General features: G+C 57.0%; 3 protein-coding genes across 9 annotated transcripts; 1 reads left to right on the top strand and 2 right to left on the bottom strand.

The window, feature by feature from the left end:
- Nucleotides 1–53: 53 nt before the first annotated feature.
- Nucleotides 54–6,749, bottom strand: LOC144064867 (sentrin-specific protease 6-like). 2 transcript variants are annotated; one of them, XM_077587724.1, is made up of 24 exons: nucleotides 5,919–6,749; nucleotides 4,953–5,064; nucleotides 4,826–4,889; nucleotides 4,621–4,709; nucleotides 4,430–4,552; nucleotides 4,288–4,361; nucleotides 3,870–3,916; nucleotides 3,590–3,791; nucleotides 3,318–3,520; nucleotides 3,048–3,221; nucleotides 2,945–2,978; nucleotides 2,833–2,858; nucleotides 2,664–2,757; nucleotides 2,376–2,569; nucleotides 2,160–2,284; nucleotides 1,976–2,092; nucleotides 1,772–1,906; nucleotides 1,585–1,677; nucleotides 1,404–1,507; nucleotides 1,230–1,303; nucleotides 1,089–1,171; nucleotides 918–986; nucleotides 682–832; nucleotides 54–558 (listed from the first exon to the last, which is right to left on the bottom strand). In XM_077587724.1, the coding sequence occupies exons 1-24, from the start codon at nucleotides 5,947–5,949 to the stop codon at nucleotides 343–345; spliced, it is 2,634 nt and encodes an 877-aa protein (XP_077443850.1). In that variant the 5' UTR covers nucleotides 5,950–6,749; the 3' UTR covers nucleotides 54–342. The 2 variants fall into 2 exon arrangements, with proteins under 2 accessions (XP_077443850.1, XP_077443849.1); XM_077587723.1 differs by having other exon boundaries at nucleotides 2,664–2,858; nucleotides 5,919–6,746.
- A 261-nt stretch (nucleotides 6,750–7,010) lies between these two features.
- On the bottom strand, nucleotides 7,011–13,706 carry LOC144064948 (uncharacterized). Of its 6 annotated transcripts, none has more exons than XM_077587860.1 (13): nucleotides 13,568–13,706; nucleotides 10,320–10,430; nucleotides 9,995–10,057; nucleotides 9,634–9,812; nucleotides 9,337–9,442; nucleotides 9,196–9,268; nucleotides 8,921–9,020; nucleotides 8,738–8,839; nucleotides 8,166–8,260; nucleotides 7,943–8,080; nucleotides 7,739–7,875; nucleotides 7,457–7,669; nucleotides 7,011–7,294 (listed from the first exon to the last, which is right to left on the bottom strand). In XM_077587860.1, exons 2-13 carry the CDS (start codon nucleotides 10,352–10,354, stop codon nucleotides 7,144–7,146), a joined length of 1,392 nt encoding a protein of 463 aa, XP_077443986.1. In that variant the 5' UTR covers nucleotides 10,355–10,430; nucleotides 13,568–13,706; the 3' UTR covers nucleotides 7,011–7,143. The 6 variants fall into 6 exon arrangements, with proteins under 6 accessions (XP_077443986.1, XP_077443985.1, XP_077443988.1 ...); XM_077587859.1 differs by having other exon boundaries at nucleotides 10,320–10,433; nucleotides 13,568–13,697; XM_077587862.1 differs by having other exon boundaries at nucleotides 8,921–9,017; nucleotides 10,320–10,440; nucleotides 13,568–13,647.
- On the top strand, nucleotides 10,879–12,438 carry LOC144064949 (phospholipase A and acyltransferase 2-like). The gene is made up of 4 exons (XM_077587864.1): nucleotides 10,879–11,033; nucleotides 11,680–11,800; nucleotides 11,890–12,188; nucleotides 12,261–12,438. The coding sequence occupies exons 1-4, from the start codon at nucleotides 11,016–11,018 to the stop codon at nucleotides 12,357–12,359; spliced, it is 537 nt and encodes a 178-aa protein (XP_077443990.1). The 5' UTR covers nucleotides 10,879–11,015; the 3' UTR covers nucleotides 12,360–12,438.
- Nucleotides 13,707–13,777: the final 71 nt, after the last annotated feature.

Raw genomic sequence — 13,777 nt, 5'->3', positions numbered from 1 at the left:
CCGCTTCTGTATTGGTTCATGCTCGCGAGTACCGGGAAATCAAGGGCAACCACTTTTTGCTCGGTCACTCTTTATTTCAAACAAAAGGACATTTGTACATTGGACGGCAGCAATATTTTCCCGCTCGTTTCTTGAACTCCGCCGGTCATCTGGCGCGACGCAGGAACAAAGCGTTTGGCCGGCCGAGCGAATGGCGCCGTCTCCCGGCTCCTCCGCCCGGGCCACGCGCTCTCGGCCCTCGGGATGAAGGGGCCGGGCGTCGTCCGCTGGAGCGACCTCCTCCGGGCGCGCAAAGTCCACGGGGGGGGGGAGCGGCGTCGGAAGACGGCACCACCCCGTCGTTCAGGGGGCGAGCGGCGGCGGCGACAATGTCTCCAGGCACTCCGTCTCCCGGCGCTCCGTCTCGCGGCGCTCCGGCTCCTCCCGCTTCCGGCGGGCTTCCTGCTGCGCTCCGATGCGCAGGATCAGGCTGGCGATCTCCTGACGTTTGCTCTTCACCCTCTGCTGGGGGAACCACTCGGACAGGTAGAGGGGTGGCCGGAAGCTGCCGATGGGGTTCTGGCGGAAAAAGAAAAATCCCTGGAACCCACGGAAGAAGAAAAAAAAGAAAAAAGAAAAGCTGGCCGGCGCAAGTGTCTCCGTCCAAACGCCGGCGGTCCAGTTGTTGGGCCTCGGCCTCACCTCAAAGAAACTCTCCACGTACTGCAAAACGTAAATGCCGCAGTCGCTGAAGTTGTCCTGCTGCGGCACGCGGGGACTGGAGCCCTTCATGACATTTTTGCCGAAGCTGCGCGCGCCGCCTTTGCGCACTTCCCATTCCACTTCCAGGTATCTGAAAAGAGCACATTTGAACCCCAGGGCCGACTGGGAAAAGCCATTGGAAGGAAGCGCACGCCGACCATTCCGGCCAGCCTTACTCTCTCAAGGTCTTGACCACCGTTGACCTGGTGGGACCACGCAGGGAGTCCATGATGAGGATGCACGACCTGAAGGACGACACGCGCGGTCAGAGCGGCGGCCGGCGCGCTCGACCTCCCAGACCCCGCTGCCCTCCCTCCCTCCCTCCCTCCCCGACCTCGCTCCCTTACCGTTTGCCGGGGTCGACGTCGGAGGGCCGGCCCGAGTCGGGGGCGTCCTCGGCCGGCAAGGCGCCGTCGTCGCTGTACCGGTCCTGCGAGGTCGCGAGGTCAACGCGAGGTCGTCGGGAGAGGCGCGGCGAGCGCCGGTACCTGATTGGAGCCCCGCTCGTCCGAAGCCGCGGCGTCCTCGTCCGAGTAAGCCAGGCTGATTCTGTGCAAAGCGCCTAGAAGACAAACGGCGGGTCATCGGCGGCGCCCCCATTCGGCGGTACTCGTATCGTGACCGTCGAGGCCTCGGATGCAATGGGATGGTCGCCGACTGACCGAGGCGCGCCGACCGCTCGGCGGGGGACGGCGGCCGCTCCGGGAGCTCTTCCGAAGGGAGCTCGGCGCCCGGGAAGCAGATGACCGCCAGGTACCAGTGCGCCCTGCGGGACACCGGACGTCGGTCGGGGTCGACCGACCTTAGACCGACTCCGACCCCCACGAACCGCCGGCGACTCACGACTCGTTGATGGGAACGAAGACAAAGTCCTTGTCGAAGAGGTCCACGTGCCGCGTCCACGTCTTGACCCTGTTGTGCTTGCGTTTGGGGATCCTGCGGAAAGCGGTGTGGGGGGGGGGGGGGGGGGGGGTTCACCAAAAACTCTTTCTCTCCCGGCAAACGCCGGCGCGCGGCGGATGACACCGACGGAATGTTGCCGCTCCTGTCGGGGGTGGCGCCACCGCCGCTCTTCTCTCTTTGGGTGAGGCGCCGGTAGAAAAAGGAGCTGAAGACGTGGATTCTTTGGGAATCTTCTTTCTTCAGTTTCTCCAAAACTAAATATCTGCACACCGAGAGGACTTTGGTCAGGGCGACGACGAACGCCGCCGGCGCAGCCGTTTTCCCGGCTCACTTTAAATAGAAATCGATGATGACGTCGTTGAGGAATTCTCCCTCGTTAAGGCAGTGGAGATCTTCGTTGGTGACCGAGATGCCCCCCTTGGCCGGGGGAGGGGGGTACACCATCAGCCTGGAAAAACAGAGTGTCCGTCAGCGTCAGGCCCCGAGGGAGGCGCCCCGCTTCCGCTCGCACTCACTTGACCACCGGGCCCGAGAAGGTGGGCTGCAGGTCGGCCACTTCCGGGTTCTCCTGCTCCAATAAGGCGGCGGTGCCATTGACGCTGCGGGTGACGGGCAGACGCGGGGCGGCGACACCCTTTGGCTGTGCGCGCCCACAAAAGCAGCGGTTTTGAACGGCGTCGGCATCCTCGAGTCCCGGCCGGGCCGGGCCGCTCCGCGCCGCCCTTTCCCACCTTGTCCCGCTTGAGCTTGGCGGCTTTGTTGAAGTTGACCAGCCGGACGTTGGCCTCATCGAAGGGCAACTTGGAGGGAAAGTGATCCAGGTGGTTGTTGTGTCCGATGTCGGACAAGATGTCCTCCAGGATCATCTGCTCCTTCATGTCCAGGCCGTCGGCGAAGATCAGCACCACGTACTTCTCGTCCGTCTCTGGGCGAGCGGAGGAGCGGGCGTGGGCCGGCGGCGGTGGCGGGAGCCCGACGGAGGGAGCCCCACGGCGCTGGCGCCGGCCGACGATACTCACGCTGGCCCTGACAGTCGTACCAGTGGCCGCCGGCGTCCGCCGCCGCCGCCATGTTGAGCTGCGTGCGGAGCCGGACGCACTCGCCCGGCGTGGTCTGGAAGAACATGACGGGAAGCTTGCGGACGCTGCACCACTCGCAGCCGACCAGCTCCGAGGCCCGCAGGAGCACCTTCTCCGACGTGTTGGGCTCCGGCCCTGCCGCCGCCGACGGACGACAGGCGTGAGCGGCGGCGGCGGCGGCCTGACCCGCGGGGAGTTGCGGAGGGAGGGAGGGGACTCACCTTCCATTTCCAGCTGGATGTGCTCCACCGAAAACTGGGGGGAAGATGTATGGAGGTGAGGGGAGGGGACTGGAGGGGAGATAAGGCGTGGCCACAAACTCACCACCACTGGCTCGGTCACCGTCCGCCGCAACGTTCCCACGCGGATGCTCCGGCAGCGCAGGACGATGCTACTGCACTTGGCCGAGTCCTCTTTAAAATGCCTCTTCTGGGGCGGACCCGGCCGGGTGGCCACCTCCAACGGGGAAAAAGACGCCGCCTCACGGTCGCCGCCGGGCTGGGATTGAAAAGGGCCCCACCCCACGGACATTTAGCGGCCGGAAAGCCTTTGCCTTTCTCGCCGCGCCAAAAAGAGAGTAAAGAAGAGAGACACCTGGTCCCACGCTACGTTCCGCCGCGGGATGACCATCTGCAAGTCCATGTCCTCAAAGTAGGCGGCGGTCGTGTCGCCTCCGCTTTTAGCCTCCGCTCCGCCGCAGGGCGCCGGCGACGAGTGCGCCGAGTCGGCGGGCCGAGGGGAGACGCTGTCGGGTCTCCCGGCGCCGTCGTCGGCTTCGTCGTCGCTGGACAAGACGACTGGGGAGGGGCGAAAAAACGGCGCGGCGGTGACCACCTCCTTTCCGCGAGCGGTAGCCGAGGACTCACTGGGGCGGTCGAGTCGGGACGCCGTCTTCCGCCGGCCCCCGGGCGGCTGGCGGGCGGCGCCTCGGCAGCAGGACGCGCCGGCCGGCGGGGGGGAGGGCCGGCCGGCCTGGACCGACTCGGCTCGGAGGGGCGCGCGGGGCGACGGACACGCCTGGCACGCCTTTCTGCACTTGGTGCAAGGCTTCTCGGAGATGGCGGCCATCTGAGCGCCGCCCAAAAGAAGATTTGCCGGGGTCAAGTGAGCGGCGGCGGCGAGGCACCCGCTCGGAACCTCTCTCACCTCCGACGATTTCCTCTTCTGCTGGACCAGGCGCTTGAGGTCGTCGCCTGTAAGCGGAGAGAAGCACGCTTAGGCCCGACCGTCCTCGTCGACTGCCCCGTGCGTTGCCATTGCGGGAGCGCTCTTTGTTTTACGCGGGCGCGATTCCCGACAAAACCCACGCGAGCGGGAATGGCTAATCTGCTATCGGGAAATGACGTCCGAGAGCGCCATGACCATGGCTGTCGTCACCAAGTCCCCCCCCCCCCCCCCCCCAAAATCAATGGCTTCTTGTGTGTCCGTCCTATTTCTTAGAGAGGCTCCATAAAGATCCCCTCACTGGTTGCGGAGACACACGTGGGCGCAGACTTCAGCTAAACCTTCCCTTCCCGAACAGGAAGTTACCGCACGGATGGAAGAAGTCAAGCGGGCAACAGACCTGGCACGTCGGGACAGGTGAGCACAATGTCGTCCACTCGGGCCGCCTCTCCCGCGCCGCCTCCGGAGTCGTCCCTGCCGAGCGCGGCGAGGACAAAGCGTGGGCACGGGATTCCATTTTCTGGCCTTCGCCGCTCGCTCACCTATGGACGGCCTTCCCGATGCCGGAGGTCATCTGCGCGTGCTGAAAATGGCGGCCCCGCTGCACCGAGCCTTGCGAAGGGCCGTGGCTGACCGCCGAGCCGCCTGCGCCGGCCCAACTTAAGCTGCGGGGGAACATTGGTCTTTACAAAGGAACCTTCGCACGGCCCCGAGTGGTCCAACGGTGGCGCACCCGAGCTTTTTGGGCCTCGCCAGACTGAGAGAGCGCTTTTCGTACGTCCTCAGGGTGTCGGCGGGGGCCGGGAGCCTCGGAGGAGGAGACTGCGGGCGCAAAGTCAGAGGGAGTGGCCGTGAGCAGCCGGAAGGAAGCAAGCTAACGCCAGAGCGCCACCGTTTTAGTGTCCCCACGGCTTAAATGAGGTCGGCCGACCAATTACCCGGTGTCCACGCGACGACGCGCACCGCGGCAGCTCCGTCCCCGACGACGTCACGGCGCCGGAGCTGAGGATGGAGGCACGGGCCGGACGTTGGGAAAAGCGTGGAGAAAGGGGCGGCCGCGCTTACCGTGGCTCCTGCTCCTCCTCTTCCTCATCATCATCTTCTCGGCCGGCGCCCGGGAGGAAACTCCACTTGTGTTTGTAGCCACCGTCCGGACGGGCCTCCGATCTCTCCAGAGCTTCGCGTTGGGAACAAAGAAACAAAAAAAGTCAGTGGGCGCCGCAAACAGCGCTTCTTCCGCCTCGCGACCGGAACTTTTGCCCCTTAAAAAGCCAGCTGAGGGGCTGTGAGAAACTCGGGCAACATCTGATCACAGGGAAACATTTCACTTAAGCTTTCCTGATTTTTCAAGGTTTGGCCCAGTGGCAAAAATGGACGTACCACCAAACTCATTTGTTGTGCACGTGAGGAAAGGGGGCACGTCAGGGATCTTTTCCACGGGTTTCAGGACGTGCCAACATCAAATCGGGTTGGGAAGGAAGGCTGGAGTCAAGACATTCGTGACCCCTTGCCCTCTCGTTCCATAAAAAGATCATCATCTTTTACAGTATGACACTGTAATAAAAGGCGACAGGAAGTTGAATTTGCTATTTATGTGGCGTGTGTTGTTAAGGTAGGGAGCCAGCTAGCTAGCTAGCCTGGGTTGTGGCGCTAATTTGACTCCCTTTACAGATGCAGTCCACTCCACTTGGAGATGTACTACTACTACTAGTAGTAGTAATCATCTCCCGAGACAAGAGCGCCACTGCACGGGCCGAGGCGAGAGGGGGTCGGGGGCGAAGCGGGGAGGTGAAAAAAGCTCCAGGTAGGGGGGCATAAGAGCCGGCTATCTTCCTCCCACTTGCTAGCCCGCATTGTTCTCCAACGGCCGGGAGCCAGGCTAGCGCGTTGGGTGTTCTTTTCCGGGCCGGTCAGGCTAACGTGGCCGCGTTTTGCTAGCCCACCCGGTTTTGCTAGCCCACCCACCCAAAGCGTTGGTCCCTTTGACAAAGGTGCCAAGGTGACGAAGCGGCGTGTCCCGCTCGGCCTTACCGTGCAACAAATGGCCGGAGTTGTGGGCCATCTTTAGTCCATCTTCTTTTTCTTGTTGCGATTAATTGGCGTTTCTTTTCCTCTTCCGAGGAAGCCCTGACGTGATCGAAAATGTTGGCGCTACCAATGCTAGCGTCGACGGAAACGGGCGCTTGGCTTTCAAAACAAGAGGACGGCGACGGAAACGGGCGCTTGGCTTTCAAAACAAGAGGACGACGGCGACGGACGGGGGCGTTCCGGGCTCGCGTACGATTCGACTTTTGTTTGGAGGAGCAGCAACGCCCTTGACTTTAAAGGTGGACGATAGACGAACGTCTACTTCCTGCCTTCGCTTTAAAATTTCATGATTTCAAGTTTAAATCATGAAGTGAAACTTGACGTTGGTCGTGGCGGCTGTTGTTACACGGTTAGCTTGACTGAGAACATCAAATAGAAATCGTGCAAATGAAGTCAAAAGTTCCGCATTAAAACGGTCTGCTACACAATAGATACATAAATAAATACGTCGATAAATAAATAAAGCGAGAAGAACGCTGACGCTTGTCTTCATTTGCTCAGACAACGACTGGCGACCAGTCCGTTTGTCTTTCCCTTCTCGTTGACTCGCGGGTGGCGACCCCTCCAGCGTACACTCGCTGAAATAATATATTCGCCAATTCAAAGTTTCCATGACTGTTCGACAAAACATCACCCGGACTTTTTTTTTTTTTTTTTTTAAATTGGTCACTAGGCTTCACGGCGCCGATTTGAAAAGCAATTGAGTGACCGGCGTCACCACATACACGTATCCAATACTTCCGGAGTTGTTCTTAAAAGAAAGAAAACATTCCGACGTCATCCAAGCAGTCGGAAGTAAGCCAGCCACAGTGACGTAGAATGAACAATACGTACGTATATAAGGAAACACCATGGCTATACGCCACATCCAGCCTCTAGGGGTCTCCCAGGCTCCGCTGTATAGAACTGTAATGAAGACCAGCGATTAGGGGTGTGGTCAGGGTGCCAGGGGGCGTGGTCAAATGCTTCCAATTCCATTTTCAATGGTAGACTTTCTTTCTGTACACTTTTAATTAGTAAACAAAAACAAAAAACTATGAAGCGGAATGTCAGTTGATTTTATTGAATTTGATTTTGTATTCATGGTTGTCAAATAAGTCAAAGATAGATGAAGAAATGCAGACGTGTTAGCCAAAGTCAGCATTTCTGTCTCCGAAAGAGTCATTCTTCATTGAAAACGAACGCCTTTCTCGGAGACGGAACGGTCCGACTCCAATTGTTCGCAGCGGTCGGCAAACAATTCCCGTTGCTCTGATGTCCAGGAGTCCAGTTTGAGCAGCGAGCGGACGGCGTCGCCCCACGGGCTGCCCGTTGAGGCCCTGCAACCACAAAAAACAGTGCTTAGTACGAGTTCACGTCGACGCTGTACAGTGGGGAAAAAAGGAACGGGTTATCGTACAAAATGCTCGTACTGGACCTCGTCAGGCAAGCAAACATTTTTTAAAAAGGAGGGCGTCGTGGCCGACCCGGTCGCGCGTTACCTCGCTCGCGTTTCTCCAGAATGACCCCCCGTCTGGCGCCCGTCGCCTTCCAAGGTTGCCATCTTGCACTCGTTAAGCAGGAGATGCAGATTTTGGGTCACGTCTGGGGAGTCCACCTGATCCTGATCCCGATCCCGATCTGGATCCCGATCCTCCCGTGTGTCCGCGGCGCACCATTCCAGAGGAAACAGACAATCGGAGCGCCCTCCCGCGCTGAAATGAAAAGGAGTCGGGTGACGCGAGGCCGGGGCTCGATTTGTCATCGTCGCCAACGGGACTCACGCGTGACAGGAGACGACGACGTCCGGCCGCAGGTCCGCGGGCGCGGCGCCCCGAGCGCGCATGGCCGCCATCAGCCACAGCAGGGAAAGCGCCAATCCCGACGACCACTCCTCGGGGGGCTGGCACTCTGAAAACGCCTGCGGGAACACCCCAGTCACCTCACCCCGCCGTCTGACAAGCGCGTCCCGACGAGAGGTCACCGACGGAGAAGACGCGAGAGGGAGGGGCCTCGTAGACGGTGACGCAGCCGTCCCGAAAACGAAAACGGCGGAGCAGCGGCGAGTTGGGGCCGGCCGGCCACTCTTCCATCACATGTGCGAACGTGTCAAATTCCCGCGAGAGCTAGAAAGACCGGGGGGAGGGGCTTGCCGTTATTTTTTGACAAAGGCCACGGCGCACGGGGAGAGGAAGGCGTGAGAAGGCTTACCTTGATGATGACAGAGCATTGGCCCCGCGAGCCTTCGTAGGCCAGCACGCCACTCTCCTCCAGGAGGCGCCGTGACGTCTGGTAGCGCGTGCCACCTGCACCCAAAAATACAATGACATTGAAAAAAAGTCACCACTTGTACTTAAAGGTCCCACCAATGCGACTAGAAGTGAAGGATGGCATAGCATTTTTGGGACACAAATCCAGCTAGCCAGACAGACAGAAAAGGCTTCATAAGGAAATCAATTAGTCTTCCTTTCTCAGGTACCGCTTAGGGCAGGGGTGGCCAAACTATTGGGCATGGGGGTGCTTTGGTTCCAAGCTCAAAAGAAGAAAGCGTTTCCACAAAACTAGTGTCCTACAAGTGCAACCGGATGCTTCTTGGGTTCTTCAGCCTAAGGTGAACCCACTTGACCTTTGGCAGCGCCCGTCCACCCTCCACGTGAACTCCATTGTAAGACGACGAAGTTCCGGCGCCGGCCGGCCACGCGATTATTGCGAACCAAGACGAACGCCGCAGTTGGCGCTCATCCCACGGAACCGGACGACGGGCCACGGCCGTGTCAACGCACCCAGACACACCACGTCGTATTCCCGCACGTCCGGCAGGGGCGCTTCAGAGTCCAGGCAGGGAGGGAGGTCGCGACGCGCCCACGGCTGTCGGTCCCCGTCGGCTAGACGGATGGCACGGCGTCACTTTGCGCCTCGCTGCGTCGCAATGTCATTGTCGGCGGGCGGGCGGGCGGACGTCTTACGCGGGGCGGCGCGGCGTACCAGCTCGGGGCCGACCTCCTCCGCGGAAAAGGACTCCCATTCTGGCGGAAGAGGCGTGGGATCCGCTTCACCCTGGCGCTGCTTTCAAAAGTAGACAAAGTGACAAGAACACACACTGTGTAGATGGTGATGCACGGAGATGAAAATATACAGGGCTTGTTAAACATTTGTACATGGTAAAGGAGGACAAAAGAGTTGTTTTTTTTATTGGCCCGATCGGCGGTCAGTGTCCGTCGGCCGCCCTCCGTCCACTTACCCGCGAGCGGGCGACGCGGTCCGGGAGACGAGCGTCCTCGCCGGGGCCCGGCTCCGGCTCCGCCTCCGACATCCTGTGCGACGGGAACTCAGACGCAGTCGGGATGCCACGCGCGGAGATCCTCGTCGTCGTCCGTCTTACCCGTGATGGGGCGGTGGTGGCAGACCGGACGACTTTGAGAGGCTCCGGATGCGCGCCACCTGCAGCTCCAGTTGCATCTTCTCCTGGCGCAGACACTGTCTTTCGTCTAAAAGCGAGACAAAAAGGGGCGCGCGTGTGTGTGGGTGGGTCAGATGGCCAGCTGGCAAACTGGCGGGGTAGACCCTGCCAAAGCTCTAGTCCTCAAATCAGAGGTCTGTCATGTGGTTCAGTGCTAGTAGAGGGAAGGGAAGGGCGGCAGTGAGTGTGTGCATGCGTGCCTCCCTCCACCCGCCGCACCGTGCAGTCGCTTCTGTCGTCGGTTGTGAAAATCTTTGGCTCGGACCTCTTCGAAGCACAGCTCGACGCCGTCTTTGTTAAGCACATCTCGCTGGTAGTAGTGAAAGACGGCGACGCCGCTTTCCGTCCCGGCCTCTTCGCTTCCCAGACCGGCCGACTCTGCGGCGCTGAGGGCGGGCCTGCCATCCATCCCGGGGGAACAAATAAATGATCACTTTTTTGCCAGCAGTCCAGAAAGTGAAAAGCTAGAACATTAAGCTGCTAACAACAACAAAAAAAGCGTCTGCCCCCTCCCTAATTGGCCGCCAAGCCATTCATCGCGACGACAGAGTGAGCAGACGAGACGAGACGAGTGACTTACATTTCGGAGGAGGCGCTCAGTTGTCTCTTGTGTGGCGGCTGGGCGGTGGCCATCGCGAGCCACCTGGACGTCACAAAGCAAGCATGTCACACTCAAGTCATCCTCAAGACAGACAAAAAAAAATGTCGCCGATTGCTATTTGGATTTGAAGTAAGGTCCGCTGTTCCTTTGACAATTGACGCCGTCTGTTCAAATAGACGAAGGCAAACTCTGCATTTTAACATTGTAGTGAGGAATAGCAAATGGTCTCCCTTTTGCGTCACACCGGAAGAAGAGGAAAACAAGTTGGACAGAACGGAATGGAGCAAAGAAAGAAGGCCCTTACCTTTTAACACTTGCTTGAAGGGGAATCCAAATCATTCACAATCTTCGCGGGTTTCTTCTGCTCTTTCTTCTTCGGATATTTGTAGACGGAGTTGAAGGCCACCGAAGCTCGCTACTGCCACCAGTGGACAAAAAAAGAAGAACCCCCAGCCATTTATGCACGAATTGACTGAATTAATAGACATGGGCACGGGTTCATAAAAGATCTTCTAAATGACAGTTTGTTGACAAAATCACGTCAATCATCTCGTGGTTATTTCGAAAAGATTTTCTTGTCTTTTTCTGAGATTCAAACGAATGGATGCGCCGTCAAGAGAAACATGAACAATTACGGCACATGGACTACAAACATTTGATTTTGATTTTTAGATCAAAATGAGAGAGAAAAATTCATTGCTACAAGTGTCAACTTGAAATACACCAAATGAAAAATAGAAGTAGCAATAGAGATGTTCTGGTCTGGTCTGGTCTGGTCTGGCTTTGCCTGGGACTGCTCTCTCAGTCACACTGTCCTAACCTGAAGTGCACCTTTCATCACTCCGTGTTCCCTCCCACGCACACATGCACGCACGCACGCACGCACGCAAGCAAGCACGCACGCACGCACGCACGCCAAGGCGGCGAAGGCATCCAACACGCCCCGTTCAAACGGCCAAATACGCACAAGCAAGTCAACATCCACGTAAAGGAGTCCAAGATGGACTTGGAGGCGCAGGTAGGAAGCATTCTCAAATATGACATTGTTGATTCGTACCTAAAACGGAAAGATTGTTTCCAGTCAAGTGATGATTTCCGCCTTGGAAAATGGATGATGATGATAGCTGTCCAGTGGTGTTACGGGCGGGGGGAGAAAAAGCCAATTTAAGACTGGATACCAACACGGGCCTCCCGCTTGGACGTCTATCACCGTCATTGGCCGTGGCTACCTTCTTTTAGGAAAAGGGTTAAGTTGATCCAAGGGTACCAATCGTGTGGCCTTTGTTTGAACGTGCCAAAGTTAAGGGTGTTCAGTGTAAACATTGCAGATTTAAAAAAAGAGTTTTTTGATAGAAACAACTCAATGGGGTATTCGGCTATTGGAGTCAAGTCGAGTTTGGCGCCCGCTTTCTTATCCAATCCCGAATGAGGACCCATCAGAGCCTCTCAAATGGCTTTGCCGCTCGACCATGGCACGGTGATTTTGCGCTTGGGTGAAATTCCAACAATCGCTTCCGTCTAGTACGGTGGCCAAGGACAATTGGGCACGGCTCGCAATGCGGTGGAACCCGTCGGGACGCGAAACGGAGGCGCCGCCGCCGCCGCACGCTTTTCCGGTTGGGTCGGCTTACGCCATCGACTCACGACAATAATATTCCGCGCAGCTGGAGGAGATCGCGTCATCGGCCAAATTTGGAGACCTGATCGAGTTCTCCTACCCCATCGGCTACTCGCACTGGGGCGTGTACGACGACGACGGTCACGTTATACACTTTGCTGTGGCAGGTGAGTCAGAAAAAGAAAAAGAAAAAGTGGAAAATGGAAAAATGGCAGCATTTTGGAGCGGTCGGCTTGATTTGGGTTTCCTTGGTCAGAGGAAGGCCACTTGATGAACAACATCCGCACCTCCATCCAATCGGTGTTCCCCTTGGTCGGCGACGTGCTGCTGGGCTTGACCCGCATCCGGCGAGTGCCGCTGGCCGAGGTGACCGTCCCCAAAGGCGTCCACGTCCTCATCAGCAACAACCGCCACTGTTTCCCGCCCTCCTCGCCCCTGGAGATGCGGCGGCGGCGCGACGCCCTGGAGGACGAGGAGCTGGCCTACAACCTCTTGTGGTTGAACTGCGAGCACTTTGCCACCTACGTGCGCTACGGGATAGCCGTCTGCAACCAGGTGCGACCGCCGCCAAAGTGGTGTGGCGACCAACCGCCCTGCTGTCTGTCTGTCTGTCTGTCTTCTTCCCAGATTCCCACCAGGTCCAAAAACAAGGAGACCGAGTCCGCCACCGAAGTCTTCCAGACCATCGTCGACGCCAAAGCCGGCGGCGACCAGGAGCCGTCCTAGCCACGTGCCAACTCCACACTTTTACTCTTAAACTTTAAACTTTTCTACTTTTTACTATAAAAATGGCGTGCCAACACAATGCGGAGTTTTGCTCAAAAGCAGATGGCCTTGTGGTCAAAAGTCAGAACATTTGAGACGTGTCTATTGCGTGCAAGTTAAGTTGTGGAAAGGCTTTGCTCCGTTTGGTCGCTCAACGCCTGCCTGCCTGCGCTTTGCTTCCAGTTACATTTGATCACTTCCTGTGGATTTTGTGTTCACTTGTCATCTGCTTCCCGTTCATTTAGGAGCCATTCTTTTCATTTCAAGGTCATTTCTGTTATTTGTTTTTGACATTTCCGTCAAAAGAAAAGCTAAAAATGATCTTTAAATGGACATTTTTTTTTTCATGAAAATGGTTTACTGCTTAATTTGGTTGCTTTTATTAAAATCCTCCTCACCCGCCCGCCCCTGCCGCCTTGTTTCTTTTTAATCCAATCCCGGTTGAGGAGCCATTCGATCCTTTGAAATGGCTTTCCCCCTCGACTATCGCACCGTGTTTTTGCGCTTGGGTGAAATTCCGACAATCGGGTCCGTCGGCTGGATTTAAGATCGCGGGATGGAAATGCGGTGGAACCTGCCGGCACACAAAAAGGCCGTCACGATCAGGCTTTTTTTTTCCTCTTTCGGTCGCCGCACGCGACGATTTGACGCGCAGATCGAGGAGAAGGCGTCATCGGCCAAATTCAGATGGAGTTCTCCTTACCCAACTGCCACTCGCACTGGGGCGTGTACTACGACGACGTCGGTCACGTGATGCATTTTTCCATGGCAGGTGAGCCAGAAAAAGAAACAAACTCTACACTGAATGCTACTAGTGGCATATTTGAAGAAATAATGTAGGAATGCTCCAATTGTCACGTCACAAAAGCCATTTGTGTAATGCCAACAGGCTAATTGCGCAGAGATACTTTGATTACTTTTATTTCTGCACATGCGAGGCATAGAGCAATCAAACAATCCACATATTAATGTACTTATTTGCGAGCGCACGAAAAGTCAACATTTCAACGAGCCCAATAATCCTAAACACTTGAGGTGGTCAAAAATATGGCAATCGTGCAATGCTAACAGGCTAATTGCGCCGCTAGCCAGAAAGTTCCAAACATTGTGGCGAGCGCTTCTATTTATGCCCGCGAACAACACACGTTTTTAAACATCTATGTACTTACTGGCGAGTGCGCGCACAGACAACATTTCGGTGAGGCCAAGAATCTTAAAGTTGCTCCATTTAGCCTCAGAAAGAGTACGGGTCTTAGCCTAGTTTGAGTGGCCAAAGATATGCCCAATTAAAAACAAATGACAGCAACAACAATAACTCGCCACTAGAGGGATCCAAATCCACACAACCGAGCATTTGAAACGCAGACTTTGTATAGACG

The sequence above is a fragment of the Stigmatopora argus genome, chromosome 19, assembly GCF_051989625.1.
Source record: "Stigmatopora argus isolate UIUO_Sarg chromosome 19, RoL_Sarg_1.0, whole genome shotgun sequence".
NCBI classification, from domain to species: Eukaryota; Metazoa; Chordata; class Actinopteri; order Syngnathiformes; family Syngnathidae; genus Stigmatopora; species Stigmatopora argus.
The sequence above is the reverse complement of the archived record's forward strand: the minus strand, read 5'-3'. Positions and strand labels throughout refer to the sequence as shown.

Coding starts and splice junctions, on each gene's coding strand:
- LOC144064867 (XM_077587723.1), bottom strand. CDS start 5,949: ATGGCCCACAACTCCGGCCATTTGTTGCACG. Junction 3,792..3,869: donor AGAAGAGGAAATCGTCGGAG/GTGAGAGAGGTT, acceptor GGCGGCGCTCAG/ATGGCCGCCATCTCCGAGAA. Junction 559..681: donor ACGTGGAGAGTTTCTTTGAG/GTGAGGCCGAGG, acceptor TTTTTCCGCCAG/AACCCCATCGGCAGCTTCCG.
- LOC144064949 (XM_077587864.1), top strand. Junction 11,801..11,889: donor TATACACTTTGCTGTGGCAG/GTGAGTCAGAAA, acceptor TTCCTTGGTCAG/AGGAAGGCCACTTGATGAAC. Junction 12,189..12,260: donor GGATAGCCGTCTGCAACCAG/GTGCGACCGCCG, acceptor TCTTCTTCCCAG/ATTCCCACCAGGTCCAAAAA.
- LOC144064948 (XM_077587860.1), bottom strand. CDS start 10,354: ATGATTTGGATTCCCCTTCAAGCAAGTGTTAAAAG. Junction 10,058..10,319: donor CTTCAAGCAAGTGTTAAAAG/GTAAGGGCCTTC, acceptor TGTGACGTCCAG/GTGGCTCGCGATGGCCACCG. Junction 9,443..9,633: donor ACGACAGAAGCGACTGCACG/GTGCGGCGGGTG, acceptor TCTCGCTTTTAG/ACGAAAGACAGTGTCTGCGC.